The 19219-nt window shown below is 44.0% G+C and overlaps 2 protein-coding genes across 5 annotated transcripts in view; one reads left to right on the forward strand and one right to left on the reverse strand.

Annotated features, from left to right (window-relative positions):
• PSMC2 (proteasome 26S subunit, ATPase 2) lies at window positions 1–9042 on the reverse strand. Its single transcript, XM_055807241.1, has 12 exons — window positions 8909–9042; window positions 6774–6811; window positions 5521–5602; window positions 4348–4447; window positions 3883–4014; window positions 3203–3275; window positions 2963–3058; window positions 2540–2704; window positions 1942–2029; window positions 1012–1214; window positions 374–470; window positions 1–277 (listed from the first exon to the last, which is right to left on the reverse strand). The coding sequence occupies exons 1-12, from the start codon at window positions 8976–8978 to the stop codon at window positions 120–122; spliced, it is 1302 nt and encodes a 433-aa protein (XP_055663216.1). The 5' UTR covers window positions 8979–9042; the 3' UTR covers window positions 1–119.
• DNAJC2 (DnaJ heat shock protein family (Hsp40) member C2) overlaps window positions 9013–19219 on the forward strand; it is a 24657-nt gene continuing 14450 nt past the window's right edge. The window contains exons 1-7 of one of the 4 annotated variants that reach the window (XM_055807228.1): window positions 9013–9541; window positions 10200–10390; window positions 11019–11094; window positions 13677–13775; window positions 16621–16762; window positions 17964–18044; window positions 18819–18884. In XM_055807228.1, the coding sequence (XP_055663203.1) occupies window positions 9013–9541; window positions 10200–10390; window positions 11019–11094; window positions 13677–13775; window positions 16621–16762; window positions 17964–18044; window positions 18819–18884 (1184 nt within the window). The remainder of the gene's footprint in view (window positions 9542–10199; window positions 10391–11018; window positions 11095–13676; window positions 13776–16620; window positions 16763–17963; window positions 18045–18818; window positions 18885–19219) is intronic. The other 3 variants (XM_055807229.1, XM_055807227.1, XM_055807230.1) reach the window with 3 other exon arrangements.

Genomic DNA, 19219 nt, shown 5'->3' on the forward strand with positions numbered 1-19219 from the left:
TACTGTTTGGAATATTCCGTTTATTTCTAGCTTCCAGGAGCAAGACATTAATTACTACACTTCGATTTTTGTTTCACAGAAAGTTTTAACAATAGGAACAGGGAAAATTTTCCAAGAGATCAGTTGTAGGTCATGTAGCGCGGGGTAGCACTGAATTTCGCATACGATTTAATGACTTTGTTCACTGCTTCCAAGAAGTCTTTCTCTGTTGCAATTTTTCTACGTGCTCGGATAGCAAACATGCCTGCCTCCGTGCAGACACTGCGAATCTCAGCGCCTTTGAAACAAAGGGATAAACAAATTCAGCTCTAACCACCAGCGGAGGTGAAGCATACACCAAATTGTTAAAAAAAACCACAACAACGCAGCTTACCTGTACTATTAGGACACAGCCGAGCCAACAGCTCAAATCTTATGTCTCTTTCAACACTCATCGAACGAGCGTGTATCTTGAATATGTGAGTTCGCCCCTGAAAAAAGAGCGGAGGACAGAAGCGTTCATGGTATGAAAAAGGCGATGACTCTAGCGTGCAGCTGTCCACATCCACAGCAAGGGCTAATGGAAAATCTTTTACTTGCTGCCCAGCTACAGCTTCCCATGTCTGGACTAGCATGTTTAAGTGTTCACGATACCAAATTAAGAAAATAACTTTTAACAGAGCTCTAACGGTACAAGTACCTCAAGAAATCCCTCTCAAAAGGGCCAAACAAAACACATGCCAACGTAAAAACTACATCATGGATCTGGTTAAAGGATTCTTTATCTGTTGGGACAGGAATATGCAGTGATTACAGCTATCTACCATGGCTTCTTGCCCAGGGATGGAATCTGTTCGGTGTGGGAAAACCTTTTTGGCACATCTTTAATCCCTCCAATCTCCATGTAGTTTCATGTAAGTTAAGAATGCTGCTGTTGTCAATATTCGTCAGCTGCTTCCAGACAGTAACGCCCTAACTGAAGAAACACACTGCTCTCAAAATATACTTGGCTGTGAAAGAAAGCATGCTCACCTCAAGATCAGGCAAGCTAAACTCTATCTTCCTATCCAGCCTGCCAGGCCTCATCAGTGCTGGATCCAGAGTATCAGGTCTGTTTGTGGCCATCAGCACTTTGATGTTGCCTCGTGGGTCAAAACCATCCAACTGATTGATCAGCTCCAGCATAGTACGTTGCACTTCATTGTCACCCCCAGCCCCGTCATCAAAACGAGCACCTGGAGAGAGGAGACACATGTTTCACAAAATAAGAGAGGGACCTTCAGAACATGGAGATGTCACAGCTTCTACACAGAAGACTGCTGGAAAAATAATTCTAAATTACACACAAATATTTGTGAAGAGTTTAAAAAAGGTGTGAAGGGGTTATTTGAAAGCGACACACTTCAAAGAAAGAGCAATGTTGCCTGTCAGTTACAATAAGCACTGTATCTTCATCCTTAGTATGAAAGGGCCCATCTCCCTGCCTAATAACTGGCCAAACTGCTGAAATTTCTAGGTGTAGTTTGTTTTGCCTTCCCTCCACCAAAATCCTCCTCCCTTGCCTGCATAAAACCTGTTCTACTTTCAAAGGACCCAAGTACATACTTTGAGGAAAAAAAAAATACATTCATTTTCAGGCAGTAATAAAGATTTTATATGTAGCCCCCTTCAGCTTGTGGACTAAAGTCAGCAGTACTTTTTGCAAACACAACACATGAGATCCTTCACTAAAGTTTAAATAATCTGGGTGTTCCAAGTGTGCAAAAATTACTTCTCATCTGGGCTGTATAAACCACTTCTTGACAGCCTCACAAACATGGGACATGCTGGTAGTAGTTCTGCTAGGTAGGTATTTAGAAGCACCTTTCTTGAAATACAGCAATCCAGGTAAAGAACTATACCAGGAAAAGAACGCCTGAAAGTTCCCCTATGAGATTAGAGCTGTAGATACTGCAAACATACCTCCAATGGCATCAATTTCATCAAAGAATATAAGACAAGCTTTTTTAGTTCTGGCCATTTCAAAGAGTTCACGAACCATTCGAGCTCCCTGAAAGCAATATCCAACATTTTGTTAAAGATTCATGGCACATTAAAGGAAAACTATCAAAATTAAACTTTTCATACCTCCAAACACTTCTAAGTTTCCAATGACAAAACTCTTCTTATTTGTACACACATGTATAACAGAACATTCATAAATCTTAAGGCAACTTATAAGGGAGGGACAAATTACTACTCTTAAATTCAGAAGCACAAAAGAAGTCATTTACCTGAGGGCCAGGTGAAAAATAAGTGGCAGAGCTGGGAACAGAATCCTAATCCTAGAGTCCTCCTGAACTGCAGACTAAACTCTGCACTGCAAAATCCAGTTCCTCAAGGACGACATACTTAGGTCTTACAACTGTCTGCCTGATCAGTAGCCATTAGTTTGACAGCTCCTCCCCACCAGTACCTCCAGCACGCCAGTACATTCATCTGTCAAACCCACTAGGGTGCCGGGTCCCCACAACTGGAAATCCGCAAATCACTCCACACTCCGTCAAGCATTTGCTCTCACCTCTCCCACGTATTTCTGCACCAATTCAGATCCAATTACTCTGATGAAGCAGGCATCGGTCCTGTTAGCAACAGCACGGGCACAAAGTGTTTTGCCCGTACCAGGTGGCCCGAACAAAAGTACTCCTTTGGGAGGCTCAATTCCAAGGTTAACAAATCGTTCAGGCTGTAATGGTGGGAAAACAGAAGGCAAGGTTATGTGCAAATTAAAGATTATGTGCATCAAAGAGTATATGCAAATTAAGAAAATCATCAATCAGGGGCAATATAAACAGACTAGGCTGGATTTCACTTGTTAAAACCAGCCTTCCTTTCACTTAGGTGTTTCTATTCAGCTGTATTATCTCTTCTTGTTTTTTCAAATGCTAACAGATGACCAGAATACTTTCAAAATAATAAAAGTTTCAATCTGGAGGTTACTTACGTGAAGCAGAGGGGTTTCAACCACCTCTCTCAGCTTTTCAATCTGCTCTTTACAACCACCAACATCACTGTAAGTGACATCTGGTTTTTCTTCTACCTGCACAACAAAAGGGTGAGCGAGCAGTTAGCAGCCTGAGGCTGCATATGTCCCTGGGCCTTCAACAGCCCACAACAAAATCCAGTCAAAGTAATCAACGTTACAAGACAAAGCAATGTCACAGTAAGTACTGGCAGTTCTCACTTGCATCATGGTGACTGTGGGATCAATCTTTGGAGGCAAGGGGATATGGATTTGATACTTGTTTCTGTCCACCCTGGTGAGAAAGCATAAAGACTATTATTTTACCGCCAGTTAATTAAGCTGCCATGTAGAAACAACTCGGTAAATTAGCAGCTGAATTCTTAAACTGTTCTTTTCTCTGGCATCAAGACAGCCCAGCCCTGAAAGCTAAGAGCCAGATGGGCTAGAGAATGGAACTCCTCCTGCAGAAAAGTTTAAGGTTTCCAAAAATACTAATTCCGAAGTATTTTGAAAACTGAAATTCAAAATATCCCACAGACCAAATTCTACAACAGGCTTCACCTCCTCATCGAACACTTCCCGTAGCCACCCTGGGTGTAACTGTGCAGGCTGCCAAAGAGGCAGCAGGTTACACAGGCTCCCTGAAAGCTAGCACTGTTGGGGCCCAAACTGAAAGGTGTGAGTCCACGATGCACAATTTTCACCAGAATGGTATCAAAATCAAGATTCCAGCACAGCGTGCAGGTGAGTTACTGGCTTCCAACAGAAAGACATTGGCATTATAATTTCAACCACTGCAAAAACATGAAATGACAGCTGCTGACATGTCAAACTAATCGATCAGATAAAAAAGCTTCATTCCCCAGGAAAACTCATAAGAACACAAGGATTTTGCTTACCCAACTCTCATCCCTTCTTCTATGTCAGTAGGTGCCACCTGGTCACTGAGATCCACCACAAATTTGGCAAACTGCTTGACATTAATAATGTACTTGGGATCCTCGGAGTCTGCATTAATTATCTTTGTACACCTAACAGAGAACATACAATTAACACCACCAAGCAGACAAACTAACTGGCTTGCTATTTGTATCGGCATCAAGGTGACAGAGTCGTATTTTCCAAATACACCAAAATAGCTATTGTACTTGTGACTCTATTATTACAGCATCATACAATAATGACAGGAATAAGTACAAGTATGAAGTAGGTAACGCGTCACCAAGCATAACACAGCCCAGTTTTGATGCAATGGTAAAAACCACTGTTAATATGCACAACAGGTGAACCTTGTTTTTACAAAAAGTCCACACATCAGTTGTAAATCACTACAGCTCCACTGCAAGGAGGAAGAGTGCACCCACCTTGCAACTTGTAATGGTTGCTCGCTTTGGAGAGTTTGCTTGTCTGCAGCCAGATCCCAAAGGGCAGGAGGAGCCAAGCCCGTGTCGGATTCCTTGATTCCTACGTACAACACAGACGAGCTGAGGAAGCAGCTAACTGGCATGTCAGCAATCCTTCCCATACCAAGAACCTCAGATATAAGCCTGTAGGAAGCTTTCTGAGAGATCTCCAAAACACACACACACATATCTTTGAAGGACTTCCTAAAAAACAAGTTTCCTCAAGAAATGAGGCCTACGTGACTGTGCCAGCTAAGCATGCAAATAGCAGTCTAGCCATCCTCTAACACAACTCTACAGCCCGCAGACAATTACAACCAAGCCTGACTGAGATAGCAGAGATAAGCGCGGTTCTCAAAGTTTCAGAAAAGGAGTGAAACTCTGCAAGTGCTTTCACTGATGGAAGGCTTTAGTGCAAGATATCAGAAGCTAACGGATTCACACAAATGAATTTTTTTTTCATATATATATATTTATATACACACACACACACAAAGATTACAAATCTTCCAAAACATGGATATGTTTTGAACAAATAAAGGATTTTACTGGAAAAGAGACACTGCAGCCTTCCCGGCTAGAGGCATAGCAACAGGGCCACAAACATACATCAGTGAAACAAAGGTAAATAAGGGAACAAAATAATTTTTATTGTCACTGCCACAACTGACCAGCTGATTTTAAACCAGCTGATACTAAATGCTAACTGCCTTGAAACACATTTCTTCCTTATATAAGGACTGGTACCCCTACTTAATAATACACTGGGGTTTTGCAGTCTATGGAAGTTCACTCGCTATTCAAATACAGCTTGACACAAATCCCAACAAATCATCTAGCGGCAGAAAGGGGCATTTGTTTCATGCCAGTGTAATATATAAAAATTACAGTTTTGAATAAAAATGTGTTAAAGCACAAAATTACACAACCATATGTACAGATTAGCTCTGCTCAATCAAAAAGACCATCACCTACACAGCAAGTGTCTCATGTGACCAAAAAAATAAATGTATTCTTTCGAGAAAAATAACAATAATAAAGCAATGCAGAAGTTGTTTAAAATCTGCTTCTTAGAACACTTGTTTTGGTGTAGGCAGCTCTTCTATTGAAAGTTATCTTAAGAAAGAAAGATACCAGTGAGCTCATTGATTTTCTTAAGTAGTTGTTGAATATCATCTTCTACTTGCTTGATCTGCCTTGAATATGTGCTCTGGCCCTGGAAAAGAAAGAAATACCATGTAGATTTCAAATTATTTTATGTTTAGGAAAAAATACCAAGAGCTGTTGAGCATCAAGATGTGTCTTGGTGTAACAGCCAACGATTGATTACAGCCAAAAAAGACAGTATTAAGTTTCAGTAACAATGTTTCTGTTCACAAAAAGAGAATGCAGCTACACACAATTGGCCAACCGCGCGAATGGAAATTTTTCACATTTGTAAACTTCAAGGATCCTTTTTTCTTTTAACACGGTTCAGTCATATTTTTTTAAACTAAGGCTTAGTAAAAATTATATACAGACAGAAATCTGTACATATTATCTGAAAATCATGTGTAGGTGTGCTGTAACTACCTTAGCCAACCCTTCTATCACCCACAGAAGAGAACAGACAGACCATGGGGCAAATCAGAAGCTGGATTCTTGCTTGTGATGCCCCTGCATAATGCAGGCAGATCTGGATCTGCATTTCCTCTACAAGATCTCCTTCATATCAACTTGCCAACAAAAGAGAAGCCGCAGTGGGCACAAGACATATTTCAAAGCTTCATAAATGAGTCTCAGTGTCAAAATTCAGGCTTCTAGCAAACATATGCAAATCCAGACATACACTAAGCTGCAAGTTTCATTTTTCAAGAGTTTTTTCACAGATCCACCATACTTTCCAGTAGAGACATGGAGATTTACATTTTAAGCCTTACTGTCTGCAGAAAACACCCCCCGAGACTATTCTTTTTCACAAGGCCTGTGTACCCCTTGCTAACAGTATTATAACATGATGGCTAAAAGCAAGTAAATCTGATGGGAGAAGGAGTCTTGAAGTTAACTGTTCGTTATAAAGCAAGAAAATTGGTTAGTGAAAAAGCCCTAGCTGTTAGACCCCTATGACAATCAGCTACAAGATACAAAACAAAAATAGAAAAAAAAAAAAAAACATTGTTACTTTCAAGCTAACAGACCTAATGGACTATTTTTAGGGTTGTGGGTTGGGTATGGGGCTTTCTGGTTGGAAGGTGGAAAGGGAGAAAAGATTTTGGCAGGAGAGAAAAGCATTAGGAGAAGCAGATCTACTAACTACTACTGAGTACACATCCCTCCACTCCTGCATTCAGTTCCTAAGAGGACTTACTTTTTTTTCTTTAACACCCTTGTATACATATGCTACTTACGTATGTTTTCAGCAAGGCAATATCTCCTTCATCCAGAGCTGAAACAAGACAGGAAAGACTTAGCTTCCAATTTTAATAACAAAACCTTATTGTTAAAAAAAAAATAAATGATACAGCAGTATCAATTCCGCTTCTAAAAGATGGAATCATGTATTTTAAAGGGATTCTTTTGAATTTCTACTTTTCACTAAACCAAAGTGGAACAAAAAAGTATCAGACATTCAAGAAAATCAAAACAGGGTCCCCAGCTACTCTCTTCAGTCCAAAACTGTTCCACACAGAGCTGCAGCAAGCAAGCTACTTAAACTTTGCCTCGCTTGGAGTAGTTTACTGACCTATGACTGTACAGAGATGGAATTGAAGATATCAGAACTTCATCTTATTAACTTTTTGTTTCTTAATGTTTAAAAAAACTACAATGAAAACCTGTCACCACTTTCCACCAGTGATGTCTCTCTTCCAAAATGCCCAGTGAGAGCAGGGAACAGCAACCGAATCTAAGCTGGTCTCCGTAACAAAAAACTACCGCAAGCTACCAGAGCAGCCTGGAATCAATAACTAATACAATGCTGAGTTTGAATATTGCAAAACAAAAAACATGGGAATAGTTGTACTAGACAAGATGAACCGTCTGGCCCAGTATCCCTTCTCCAACAGGAAGGTCTACAAACGTGGCAGACGCATAGTGAGCTCGCACTCCTGGGTCACACGTTGTTATTAACAGCCCTTAAAAAATTTTCCTTCCATGAATATTTCTATCAGTTTTTTGAATACCTGTAAACTTTCAGCAACGTGCAGCAGAACACATGGGAAGGAATCCCCCCATTTAAATCAGCATTATGCTTCCTTTTACTTGACTTAAACTTGAAATCTAAAAATTGTACTTAAGCCTCAGAATTCCCACATCAGAACAAGCAGCGTCAGCTGTTAATCGCTTCAGTTTTTGCAGAGTGCTGCAGGATTCCTCCAGTGAACTCTCTCCATTAACTAAGAAAAATGTAACTCTCTACTACTGTCACCCTCTATTTACTTTCATACCGCTTGCCATTTAACAGACCTTTTACATTCCCTCTCCCTTCTCCTAAAAGCTCTCTCTTTTCCTGACCAAATGATAGCCTTCACGTCAAACATTCCTGGCCCACAGTTCTCCCTCTTTTCCAATTCAACTGTATCTTTTCTTATGATAAAGGGAGCACCAGCCACACAGTATTGAAGATCTGGGTGCAGTGTGTATCACACAGCATTTTGAGAGGATTTTTTTTTTCAATCCTTATTTCTTTCCTGATTCTTTGTATTACCCCATTAATTATTTTTTTTTTATATCTACTGAACACTATGTTGCTGTAATTTAAAAACCTTTCTTGAGTGGCAACAGTTCAAAGTCCATCACTGGTTACATGCAGTATCGCCTTGGCTTCCAGATGCATTACTTAATATTTACTAACATGAAACATAAAGGCAAATGAAATTCAAACATGAGGAGCAACTGGCAATTTCACCACCAGAAAAATCAGCCACGTGGTGCTCTCCTGCCTCCATGGCATTGCCGGTGACGGGGCCACCGGCGGGGTGACAGCCAGCTCTGGGCGTTCTGCCGACCAACAACAAGAAATTACCAGGTTTTATCAGGCCGACCCTTCAGCTGACCCTCAGGCCGCACAAGGCCTTTCGCCGTACGGAAACCAGGCCGGGCCCGAGACGAGAGGCCGAGAGGCCGGGCTGTGACCTGGGGACCCCCGGTGATACCCCGCCGCCCCCCCGACTCCTCCCGACGGGCCGCCGGCCCCCAGCCCCGCCGCTCCTCCCTCAGAAACTCCAAACCCAGGCGGACGGTCACCTTTAACCGCCCCTTGGGGCCGCAGACACAGCGCCAGCCCAGCCGGGCCCCACGCCGGGGCGGCCCCGAGGGGACGGCGACCGCCGCGCCACGTAGCGCATCTGGGGGGTTTAAAATCTTTTTTTTTTTTATTTTTTCTCTTTTTCCCTCCCCACCCGCGCTCCCTCAGCCCCGCCGCCCCCGGCACCAATATGGTCGCGGGCAGCGCCGGCCCCGCCCCGCTGCCCCGCCGAAGCGTCGCTCGGGGAGTTTCCCCGCCGCGCACACAGGGCACCCGGCCGGTCCCGCCGCCTCTCACCGCGGATGGGCTTATCCTCCTTCTCCTCCTCCTTCGTCTTCCTCTGGTCGGCGCCCAGGTAGTCCGGCATCGCGACGGCACCGGCCCGCCCTGCCCTGCCCCGGATGCGTTACGCAGCACGGCCGGAGCTTCCGGTCGGGCCGGGCCGGGCCGCGCCGGGGGGACACCAAAGGAGGGTGCACCGGCCCGGGCGCGCCGCGGGCCCCGCGCACCGGCATTCCCTTCCCCCCGGCACCGCTGCCGCCGCCGAAGAGTTCCGCCCGCCACAGCCGCCGGCGGGGTGGCGCGCGCCGATCCGCGGGCCCGGGCCCGGGCCGCCGCCGAGCCCGGCTGGGCCTCGCCGCAGATGCCGGCCCCGTTGCGGAGAGGCGGCGCGCAGGAGGCGGGGGGGCGAGGGGGTCGGCGGGGGGGCCGGGCCCCGCCGGGCCACTTATCTCGCCGCACGCCGCCGCCGCCCCGGAAGCGCTCGGCGGGCGCCTGCATGCGCCGGCTCCTGGCAACCGGCGAGGCGAGGCGAGTGGGGCCCGGCGCCCAGGCCCGAGGCTCGCTGCGGGCCGCCGGCCGCCGCCACCACCATGCTGCGGGGCGCGCAGGAGGGGCAGGTTACGGCTGTCACCAGGGCGCTGTCGGCCGGTAGGTGCCGCCGGGGCGGGGGGCGGGAGCGGCCCGGCCGCAGCTGGTGCGGGGCCACGGCCGGCGGGGCGGGGGGCGGCCCGGGCCGGGGGCGTGCAGGGTAGCCCTCAGCCGCCGGCGGGCCCGGGGCTTCCCCCGCTCCCAGCCACCGCGTGTGCGGCGGCAGTAGCCGCTCCGCTGCGGCGCTGGGGCTGAGCAGCCTTGCGCTGCTGCGGAACTTTCCCGTGCGTTGTGCGTTAACTCCGCGCCCCCCGCCTGTGGCGCCCGCCCCGCCGCTCGTTTGCGGCCGCTGTGCGGGCGGGGGGACCGAGGGGCGGCGGGGGGACCGGCCCGCACCCAGCGTTTGTGCCGCAGTTACCGCCTCTGCCGCCGCAGCGAGGAGGGTGTCGGGTGGCGTTTGGCGTGTGCGTTCCCCGCACTTGGAAGCGCCTTCCCGGACTGGAGAGCACGGCGAAGCTTGGGAGCTACCGCCCGACAGGCGCCTGTTCCGCTTCTTGCAGCCTTTAAAGCAGCCCGGTGTCTTTAGGGCGAGCTGGAAGGCTCGGCAGGCTGCAGCCTTGTGTGATGCGAGGCTTCTCAGGGCTTTTGATGGGGTTTAATTTAAGAAAGAAAAACGAAACTGCAGAAGGTGAAGTTGCTTTTATGTTTTTGCTTATAGCGTCAGTACTCTGTCAAGTGGAACCTGTGGGAAGATGGTTTGAAGCATTTATTAAGAGGAGAAACGTAAATGTTTCTGCCTCTTTCCAGGAGCTGGAAGATGAGAAGGAACTTTCTGAAGAATCAGGGGACGAAGAATTACAACTTGAAGAATTTCCTATGCTAAAAACCCTTGATCCAAAGGACTGGAAGGTATTGAGTTGATACAGGCTTGCACCAATTTTTATTTTTATTTTCTGGAAATCGCCCATCAAAGTTACCTGCCATTCCCAGCCGCTAAAGACCCCCTGCCTCCTCTCCTCCCACCCCCGTCTGAACTGGTTTGTGTCCCTTAGCATTATAATTGGGTTTCTATTTTCCACGCATAATCGGTTGATGAGGGCAAACTCACATGTATGTTGGGATAAGCTCTTGGTCTTGAATTGTTGCTTTTCATTTTACTGCTTGTAAGCTGTAAACGCGTCTCTTCTCCCTGTTACTACCTCCCTTATTCTGGAGTTATATTAGCACTCTTTAATACTAAAAGAGAGCAAATCAGTTTTCCAATAATTGAACTTTCTAGAATTCAGTGCTTTAATCCAATTTAGATTAAGCTACTTCAGTTGCTGTAAGAGTGGCTTAATTCATTGATATTTGGTTATTCAATAATTATGGCATTTACGACAATTGTTCCTGTAACCTTTTCCTAATATTTATGGAGAAGGAAGAATTCTGCCTCTCGCTTTTAAAAGATGGGGAGGAGAACTGGTTTCCTGCACGTGTTGTGGCTTTTTAGGTCATATTTATCAGTGTTTATTAGGGTGGTTTTTTCCTTCCTCAGAATCAAGACCATTATGCAGTCCTCGGGCTAGGAAATATACGATACAGGGCTACTCAAAAACAAATCAAAGCAGCTCGTAAGTACCTTTATTTCATAAGCATACTTCTTTTTTTTTCCCCAGATGTACACAACTGTTTTCCGCGTGAAAATATATACATGTCATGGACAAGCTTTTTACTGTTTCACAGGTCTAAAAATGTCTGGTCTTTGATTTGTGTTGCTTACCAGCCTTCTAAATTCACATCACAGCTCTGAAATCCTCAGGCCTAAATCTAGGGAGTTGAAAAATCTCGCTGAGCTCACGTCTTTCTTGCCTGTGTGTTTTGTCAGTAGTCTTGAGACTATAACTGTACATTTCTGCGCTGCTGTTACCGTACTGATTAGATCAAGTGTTGCATGGGAATGGAGCAGTAGCTCTTGATTTTCAGGGTATTCGAGTAACTAAAAGTTACTTGGGCTACTGAGAAGCTTAGTTTTGCTCTTCTTGTTCATTTCACCACATGAAAAATGTGGAGTTCCTGTGGCTGGATCTCTGGGGTGTTACCAAGCTGTTAAACGCGTAGTCTTGTGAGGTTGTTTCCTTGACGCTTTGGGTAAGTAAACGATAGAACTTGGAAGTGCTGGTGTGCTGCTTAGTGATATCATGGGCCTGTGTCTTAACCATGACATGATTCAGAACGGCTGCAGGTGATTGGGGCTATTCTGTGGTACTTGCGTGTGAAGGAACAACATGTTGGGCTTTGGAACTTATTTTTCTAGAAAGCACTGTGACCAGGAGTTGCCTTTGCCAGAAGAATGCAAGTATTTAGTGGAGGAAGATTTTAAAGTACTCTGAAGATTGTTCAATAGCCTTTATGAAATAAGCTGAGGGTTTTGTGAGTTGATTTTTGCAAAGGATTGCCTGTATAACTGTACTGGTGTGAGCAGAATCACTGTCCCCAGTGAACGCACTGATACTCCCAAATGAAAATAGGTGGAAATTACCAAATTATGAGCTTGCTCAGGAAATTGTTGCCTCAGGTATGTGTTGCTTAGCAGCACCACTGTGGAGCATATGCTCACACAGCATAGAGTAGCACCTATGCTGATGATGAGTAGTAGTCTCACTAATCTTGTTGAGCAAGAACGAGGGTATGTCTCTTTTTAGGATCCCAACAGCACTCAATTGTTACACGGTGGTATAGAGATGTGAGTCTTTCTCGCCAGTATATACTGTGCTTTCTTATTTTTAAGAAGGGTTCTGATTTGTTTCTCAAAAGGCAGGTTGCCACAACTATTTGCGTGACGTCATCTCTCTGGTATTTATAGCAAGCCAAGAAGGTACGTTTTATATTGTATGACAAGATGGCTAGACTTTTTGGCAAAGAAGTCAGTTTAAAATCTGGTTTTGCTGTTTAAATACCAAGACAACCTGGTAGCAACTTTAGTAGATACTCTGTATGTGCTAGTTCTATCTTTGCATTTATGGCCTAAGTAGAGAGAACTTGACCACAAACCCTTGTGTGTGTGCTTGATGTTATCCACAGGTAAGTACAGCAGTCTTCACAAGCTCATGGCTGTAGGTTCCTTGCTAAATTTCTTCTCAGGTTGTGTTCAGAACTTGACAAGGCATAGAATACAATTTTTATTTGATCTGAACTACTTTGCTTTTCATTAGAAACAATAGCTCAAATGACGTTAATTATTTTTCTTTATTTTTCCAGTATGATTGCACAGGGAATTGTATAATCTTGCACAATTAAGGTCCTGAAACTGCATTATACTTTTTGAAGCTAACTATGCTTACAGTTACTGAAGCACTTTGCTATGCATAATGTTAGAATAAGTCCCAGAGAATCAGTACTACTTCAGCTGATGAAGGTGGAATAGAGTTTCTGAGTTGTGGTTATTTTATGTTCCAGCAAAGATGAGATAATTTTAATTCTGACAATGGTGTTAAGTTGTAGGAGTGTTGGTGCCCAGGCAGCTAAGGCCAGCAACATCCTGGCTTGTATCCAAAACAGTGTGGCCAGCAGGACCAGGGCAGATTGGCCCCCTGTACTGGGCACTGGTGAGGCCGCACCTCGAACACGGGGTTCAGCTTTGGGCCCCTCACTTCAGGAGGGACGTTGAGGGGCTGGAGCGTGTCCAGAGAGGGGCAACGCAGCTGGTGAAGGGTCTGGGGCACAAGTCTGGTGAGGAGCAGCTGGGGGACCTGGGGCTGTTCAGCCTGGAGAGGAGAGGGCTCAGGGGGGACCTTACTGCTCTCTGCAGCTCCCTGACAGGTAGAGGTTGGTCTCTTCTCCCAGATAACAAGTGACAGGACAAGAGGAAGTGGCCTCAATCTGCACGAGGAGAGATTTAGATTGGATGTTAGGAAACATTTCTTCCCTGAAACTGGGGTGAGGTATTGGAACAGGCTGCCCAGGGAGGTGGTGGAATCACCATCCCTGGACGTGTTCAAAAAACCCGTGGCTATGGTGCTTAGGGACATGGTTTAGTGGTGGACTTGGCAGTGCTGGGGTGGTGGTTGGACTTGATGATCTTAAAGGTCTTTTCCAATCTAAATGGTTCTATGAAATCAAAGAAAATTCATTAAATCCTATCTGTTTTCTTCCTGATGTTTTTTTAAACTGTTGATGGTGAAGTGTTTCTAAATGTGATGCATCTATTTGCTAGATAAATCCATGGTTTTGAAACATCATCCAGACAAGCGAAAAGCTGCAGGGGAACAGATTGGAGAAGGTGATAATGATTATTTTACATGCATAACTAAAGGTAAGCAACTGATTTCTTTTGTTAGATACATTTCAGATTATCAAGTAGATTGAGAACGTATTTGCAGCACTTCATTAGCCTTTTAAAGAATTATCAATTACTAAAAAGCCAGAGAAGTTCTTTTTCCATTTCAATGCCTCAATTAATAGAAATCACATTGATGTAACTTTCCTCTGGGTAGAAGCAGCATGGAGATGCAGGTGATAGATGGTGGTCTGCCGGGCCACTTGGAGACAAAACACAAACACTTAGAGCAATGCATGCAAAGCTGAACCACTAGAGGTAGCCATATACCCGGGATAAACTGGTGTGCTATAAAGTAGTTCCTCTAAGAGATGAACAGCGATTGGAAGATCTGAATTCTAATGCACTTATTCTGCCAGCAGAGCATCTGTTGATTTGATGTAGGATATCAGTTTCTTCAGTTGCTCTTTTTTGCCCACAGATGACAGAGTGAACTCAATTGAATAATATTCCCCTTCTTGCCTGTAGTGAAGTAGAACACCACTGCTGGCCAATTTCAAAACCATAGGGAGTGTTCTAGGTGTATGATTTACATCTCTAGAAATGCTTTGACTTTGGCTTTTTTGGTTTACTTAAATTAATTTTTTTGACTCAGTAAGGTTGAGGCAGGAGGAAACCTCTGAATTTGTGTGTTCTTGTGTTCTAAAATTTCTTCTTCTGAGTGTCTTCTTACAATACTAGTTAAAATGTTAGAAGCTGACATGTTAGATGAGCTGATGATGTTTTCAGCCTTCTTTAGAGTTGTCAAAAGGAAAAAAGTTGCCAAAGGAAATTTTTTTTTCCATAGTTACCGTCCTGCCAGAAACTGGCAGGTATTTATGATAAGAATAACCTGCAGCTGAATTCAGGAATATGCTCTTTGTTCTACATTCAAGGAGCCAAATATGTTTCTGCTTAACTGCTTAAGGATAAACAGGAAAGAAGGCACAAAGTGGCATGGAAGAGGAGTAATGCTTCCAGGCTGCACCTTGCAGGAAGGAAATGCAGTAGTAGGGAAGGGGGAGCCGGAGTAGGAGCAAGTGGTAACGGAACAGAGACAAGAAACTGCCAAAGGCAGGAGTAGGTAGGTGGGATTCAGAGCTGGGTCTGACAAAGGAATGAGTGGGAGATACAGTGCCAGGGGAATCGAGTATCTGGGAGTAGAACTGGGGATCTGTATGGACATGACCTCTCTGAAGTGGAAGAGGAACCAACAGATGTGCACAGAATTTCTTGCATCAGGAAACCGGTGTGAGGGTTATTGAAGCTCCTAGCTTGCAGTGTAGGGGAGAACAGGGGTCGTTAAGAGTATTGGCCGAGGGGAAGGGAAGACTGGCAGGCAGCAGCTTCCTTCCTCTCTCCATTAACATGTGCAGTGAGATAGACTTGCAGAACCACAGAGCACCAAGGTCTCCTCCAGCTTATCACCTTCTAGGTGACACCTTCAGGGTCAGTGTCCTCTGTCCGGGGGTGCAGTCAGAGAAGCCCATGAATGATTACAGTGCAAAGTTGCTTTGACTTTCCACTCTTACTGAAAAATAGTGGGCATTGTAGAGCTAACAGCCAAATTAACTCTACACTTCCTTGAGGAAAAAAGAAGAGTTTGCTGAAGCTACAGTGTGTGTGATTTCCAGGATATAAGATTCAATAATGTGATGCTCCCCAACTGCAAGAACAGGGAAACTGAGAGCGCATGCGTGTCTTGGCTAGTACCTTTGTGGTACTTTATACTCTTTCTAAGTCTCAGTACAATTTCACTGTGAGCTGCAAAAATTCTAATGAATGGCTCCTGTTCTTGCCAATTCTGACATGGTATTAACTTGGGGACTGCTTCCACTCTGTGCCTCTCTTAGTAGACCGTTACGTAATCTGTCTGCAAGGATCTGGTGTAGGATAAAAGCCTGGAGATGTCACACCCAAACTCCCAGTGCCTGAACCAAATTTACTGCTTTAATATTACTTTAAATATAATATAGTTTATTACATCTTCATAGTTAAATGTGTTATTTTTCATTGTCGTGGTTTAACCCCAGTCGGCAGCTAAGTACCGTGCAGCCACTCACTCAGTCCCCACAGCCCCGCGGTGGGATGGGAAGGAGAATTGTGAGGAAAAAAGGTAAAACTTGAGGGTTGAGATAAGAACAATTTAATAATTGAAATAAAATAAAATTTATGATGATGATAATAATGAAAAGGAGAGGGAAGGAAAGAGGAATAAAATCCAAAGGGAAGGGCAGAAAACTTAAGTGATGCCTAATACAGCTGCTCACCACCTGCTGACGGACACCCAGCCAGATCCTGAGCAGTGACTCCCAGGGCCCGGCCAACACACACACATGCTGCCCACCCCCAGTTTATATACTGAGCATGACAAATATCCCTTTGACTAGTTTGGGTCAGCTGTCCTGCCTGTGTCCCCTCCCAATTTCTTGTGCCCCTCCAACCTTCTCGCTGGCAGGGCCTGAGAAACTGAAAAGTCCTTGAGTTAATATAATAATTACCCAGCAACAACTAAAAACATCCCTGTGTTATCAACATTGTTTTCACACCACATCCAAAACACAGCCCTGCACTGGATACTGAGAAAGAAAATTAACTCTATCCCAGCCAAAACCAGGAGGACATTCATAAAAATTTTTTCTCCTACTTAGTCTAACAGGAATTGAAAGCAGTGCTATTTGGTGTCATTAAAATAATGAAGTATCAAGCTGTACAGAATGGTAGGTCAAATGCAGATCTGAAAGCATCTTTTGAATCAGTTAGAACCTTTTTTGAAACATTCCCAACATGTGGGGAAGACTCTCTTCAGTCTCATGTTGTATTTCTGGTAACTTTTTTTCAGCTTATGAAATATTGTCTGATCCTGTGAAACGGCGAGCATTTAACAGCATAGATCCTACTTTTGATAACTCCGTACCTTCCAAAAGTGAAGCAAAGGAAAACTTCTTTGAAGTTTTTTCCCCAGTTTTTGAAAGAAATGCCAGGTAAGCTACGTCAGACTGTCTCTGCTGTTGCTGGAGGATCAGCATTTGCAAATTCTTCTGGCATTGTCTTTGTAAACAGGTGTGGTTTCAAGGGATGCTGGGAGATGCATTGATTTGCTAGAAATGTAATACAAATAAAATAGTGCATTCTCTATGATTTCATTTTAAAATAATCTGAACTGTCACACTGGTCGCATAGAGTTTGACCCATGAGGTTAAAAAAAAAAAAAAGTCTGTTCTCAGTTCCATATTACTTACTGTCCTTTTTGTACAACACGTTGTTTCATCTTAAAATTATTCGCTATACCAAGTGTGTGTATGCTACTGACTAAAAATTCCTTTCTTTATGATTTTCTTATGAGGGTGAGACATTAACAGAAGACAATAGTTATGTTCACAATTTAGCTGGTTAAAAGAGAAGATAAATGTAACTATCAGTATTTGGTGGTTCTCTCTTAAGGTGTGTGACTTTTTTTCTGCATTTGATTCATGCTTGCCAATTAACTTTGTATTAAGGCTGTCACAATAGAAGTCTATTTCACCTTTTTACCTGTATGAGACGAGGTGTTTTATTGTGCGAGGCACTTTACAACACATTCTGAACAATCTGTTATTTAAAGTAGGTCCATTGAATATTTTATCAAATATTCCAGAGATTCAGACCTGGATCTGTGGTTGTCAGATGGGTTCCTTTCTCTGTTTGGAAATGGATGCTATGTCATGAAATAACAAATGCCTATGGAAGATTTCACCCTTTGTAGGGGGAAAAAAACAGGATGGAGGCAGAGCATGCTTGATTTCCTCATACTGCATTAGAATGTGTGGGAAACTTCCTGTAGCCTGCCACAGAGCCGAGTTATTCACAGAGCACCTTTTGTCCACTTTCTGTAAGCTTCTCTACCGGGAAAATGTGCGTGGAGAATTGAATACCTACAAAGACAGTTTGTGCTCCGTCAGATCTGCTTGTAGGCGCACCGAGCTTGGGCAAGAGGAGTTTGTTTTTCTGGGGGAGCTCCTCAAAAAAGGCAGTCTGGAGGAGGATGTTCAGAAGAAACTCTCCTGTTCTCTTTCCTGATGCCCCTGTCTTGGGGGGGGTGGGGGGTGCCCTCTAATTTGGTATTTTGAATCTGTACTTAACACATACCATGTTATGAAATAAGATTATATATATAATTTCTTGAATATATCCATTTATTTTCAGGTGGTCAAATAAGAAAAATGTTCCTAAACTTGGGGACATGAACTCCTCGTTTGAAGAGGTAGATGCATTCTATTCGTTTTGGTAAGTTAGCTGATACCTCAGTTTCTAGTCACCGTATTCAAGCCGTGCACTATAAAGGACCTGCAGACTGTTTTGTATGTAGCTTTTTGGCTGTGGTCTGTTCTGACCTAGTAATGTCATGAAATTACCCCAAAGCTGTCTGGTGCCTTCCATAAAGCTGAGCTGGCTTTCTCCTAGCTAACACCTCTGCATCATAAACTCAGTTACAGTGGGAGCTTCTGGCAGTTCCTGACCACAGTGGCTGTGAACCAAGTTGACCCACAGACTAGAAGCGGGGTTCATCTCACCTAACTTGTGATTTTTGTGGGTGTCTACTAGATATTTAAGCTCCCCTAGTTAAGTGAAGTCTGTCTAGTTCAATAAAGTCAGTAGGTTATGGCTTGACTTACCTGCTAAATACAGATACTTATATAAAGATCACATTAATTTCTCTCTGGACTCTACAGGCTGCACTGTATCTCCAGTGCCTATAACGGGAGCTTAGACAGCTGCACTGTAGGCATTTAGAGTTGGTGAGACTGATCCCATCCTAAAACTTATTCTGTCCTACAGTACAGAGAGATGTAAATCATTACTTTCAATAGCGTCTTATGTTTTGACCTAACAGACTGGAATTACTATAGGTACAGTAAAATTGTAAATTATGTATTATAAATTGTAAATACCAGTATAATTGCCTACAAAAACCTAACAGTAGAAAAGATAGATTATTTGTAATTCTCTTGCTGTTTGGGGTTTTTTATTCACGCTTTTTTAATTATTTATTTAATTTAGGTATAATTTTGATTCCTGGAGAGAGTTTTCTTATTTAGATGAAGAGGAAAAAGAAAAAGCAGAATGGTATGTAAGTAAAAAGAAATGTAACAGGGGACTGGGAGATTGATATAGCAAGATTTTCCAACTTTCTATTAGACTGTAATTCACATGAAGAAAGGTAGCCAAACTAAGACTGAATTCCACGCTCCCAGCTTAGCAGTCAGTCGTGGACGTGACCTGGACTGCCTGTGGGCTTCTCTTGTCTTATTTGTGTAGTTGAAGTAGTTCTGGCTTGCATCACAGAGGCATTTCTGAGGTGCTTTGAAATGTGTGTTCATTTAAGTCCAGCCTTGCAGTTCCAGCAAGTCCCAAACACAGGTTGAACCTGGAGCCAGAACAGAGCAGATAAGTAAGCAGGT

Source organism: Falco peregrinus, chromosome 6 (genome assembly GCF_023634155.1).
Source record: "Falco peregrinus isolate bFalPer1 chromosome 6, bFalPer1.pri, whole genome shotgun sequence".
Lineage (NCBI taxonomy): Eukaryota > Metazoa > Chordata > Aves > Falconiformes > Falconidae > Falco > Falco peregrinus.

Bases quoted from the DNA above. Each gene is read 5' to 3' on its own strand.
- PSMC2 (XM_055807241.1), bottom strand. From the start codon at position 8,978: ATGCCGGACTACCTGGGCGCCGACCAGAGGAAGACGAAGGAGGAGGAG. The intron at 5,603-6,773 runs GTAAGTAGCATA...TTTCTTTTCCAG, and splicing joins TTGCCTTGCTGAAAACATAC to GGCCAGAGCACATATTCAAG. The intron at 4,015-4,347 runs GTGGGTGCACTC...GTTCTCTGTTAG, and splicing joins CAACCATTACAAGTTGCAAG to GTGTACAAAGATAATTAATG.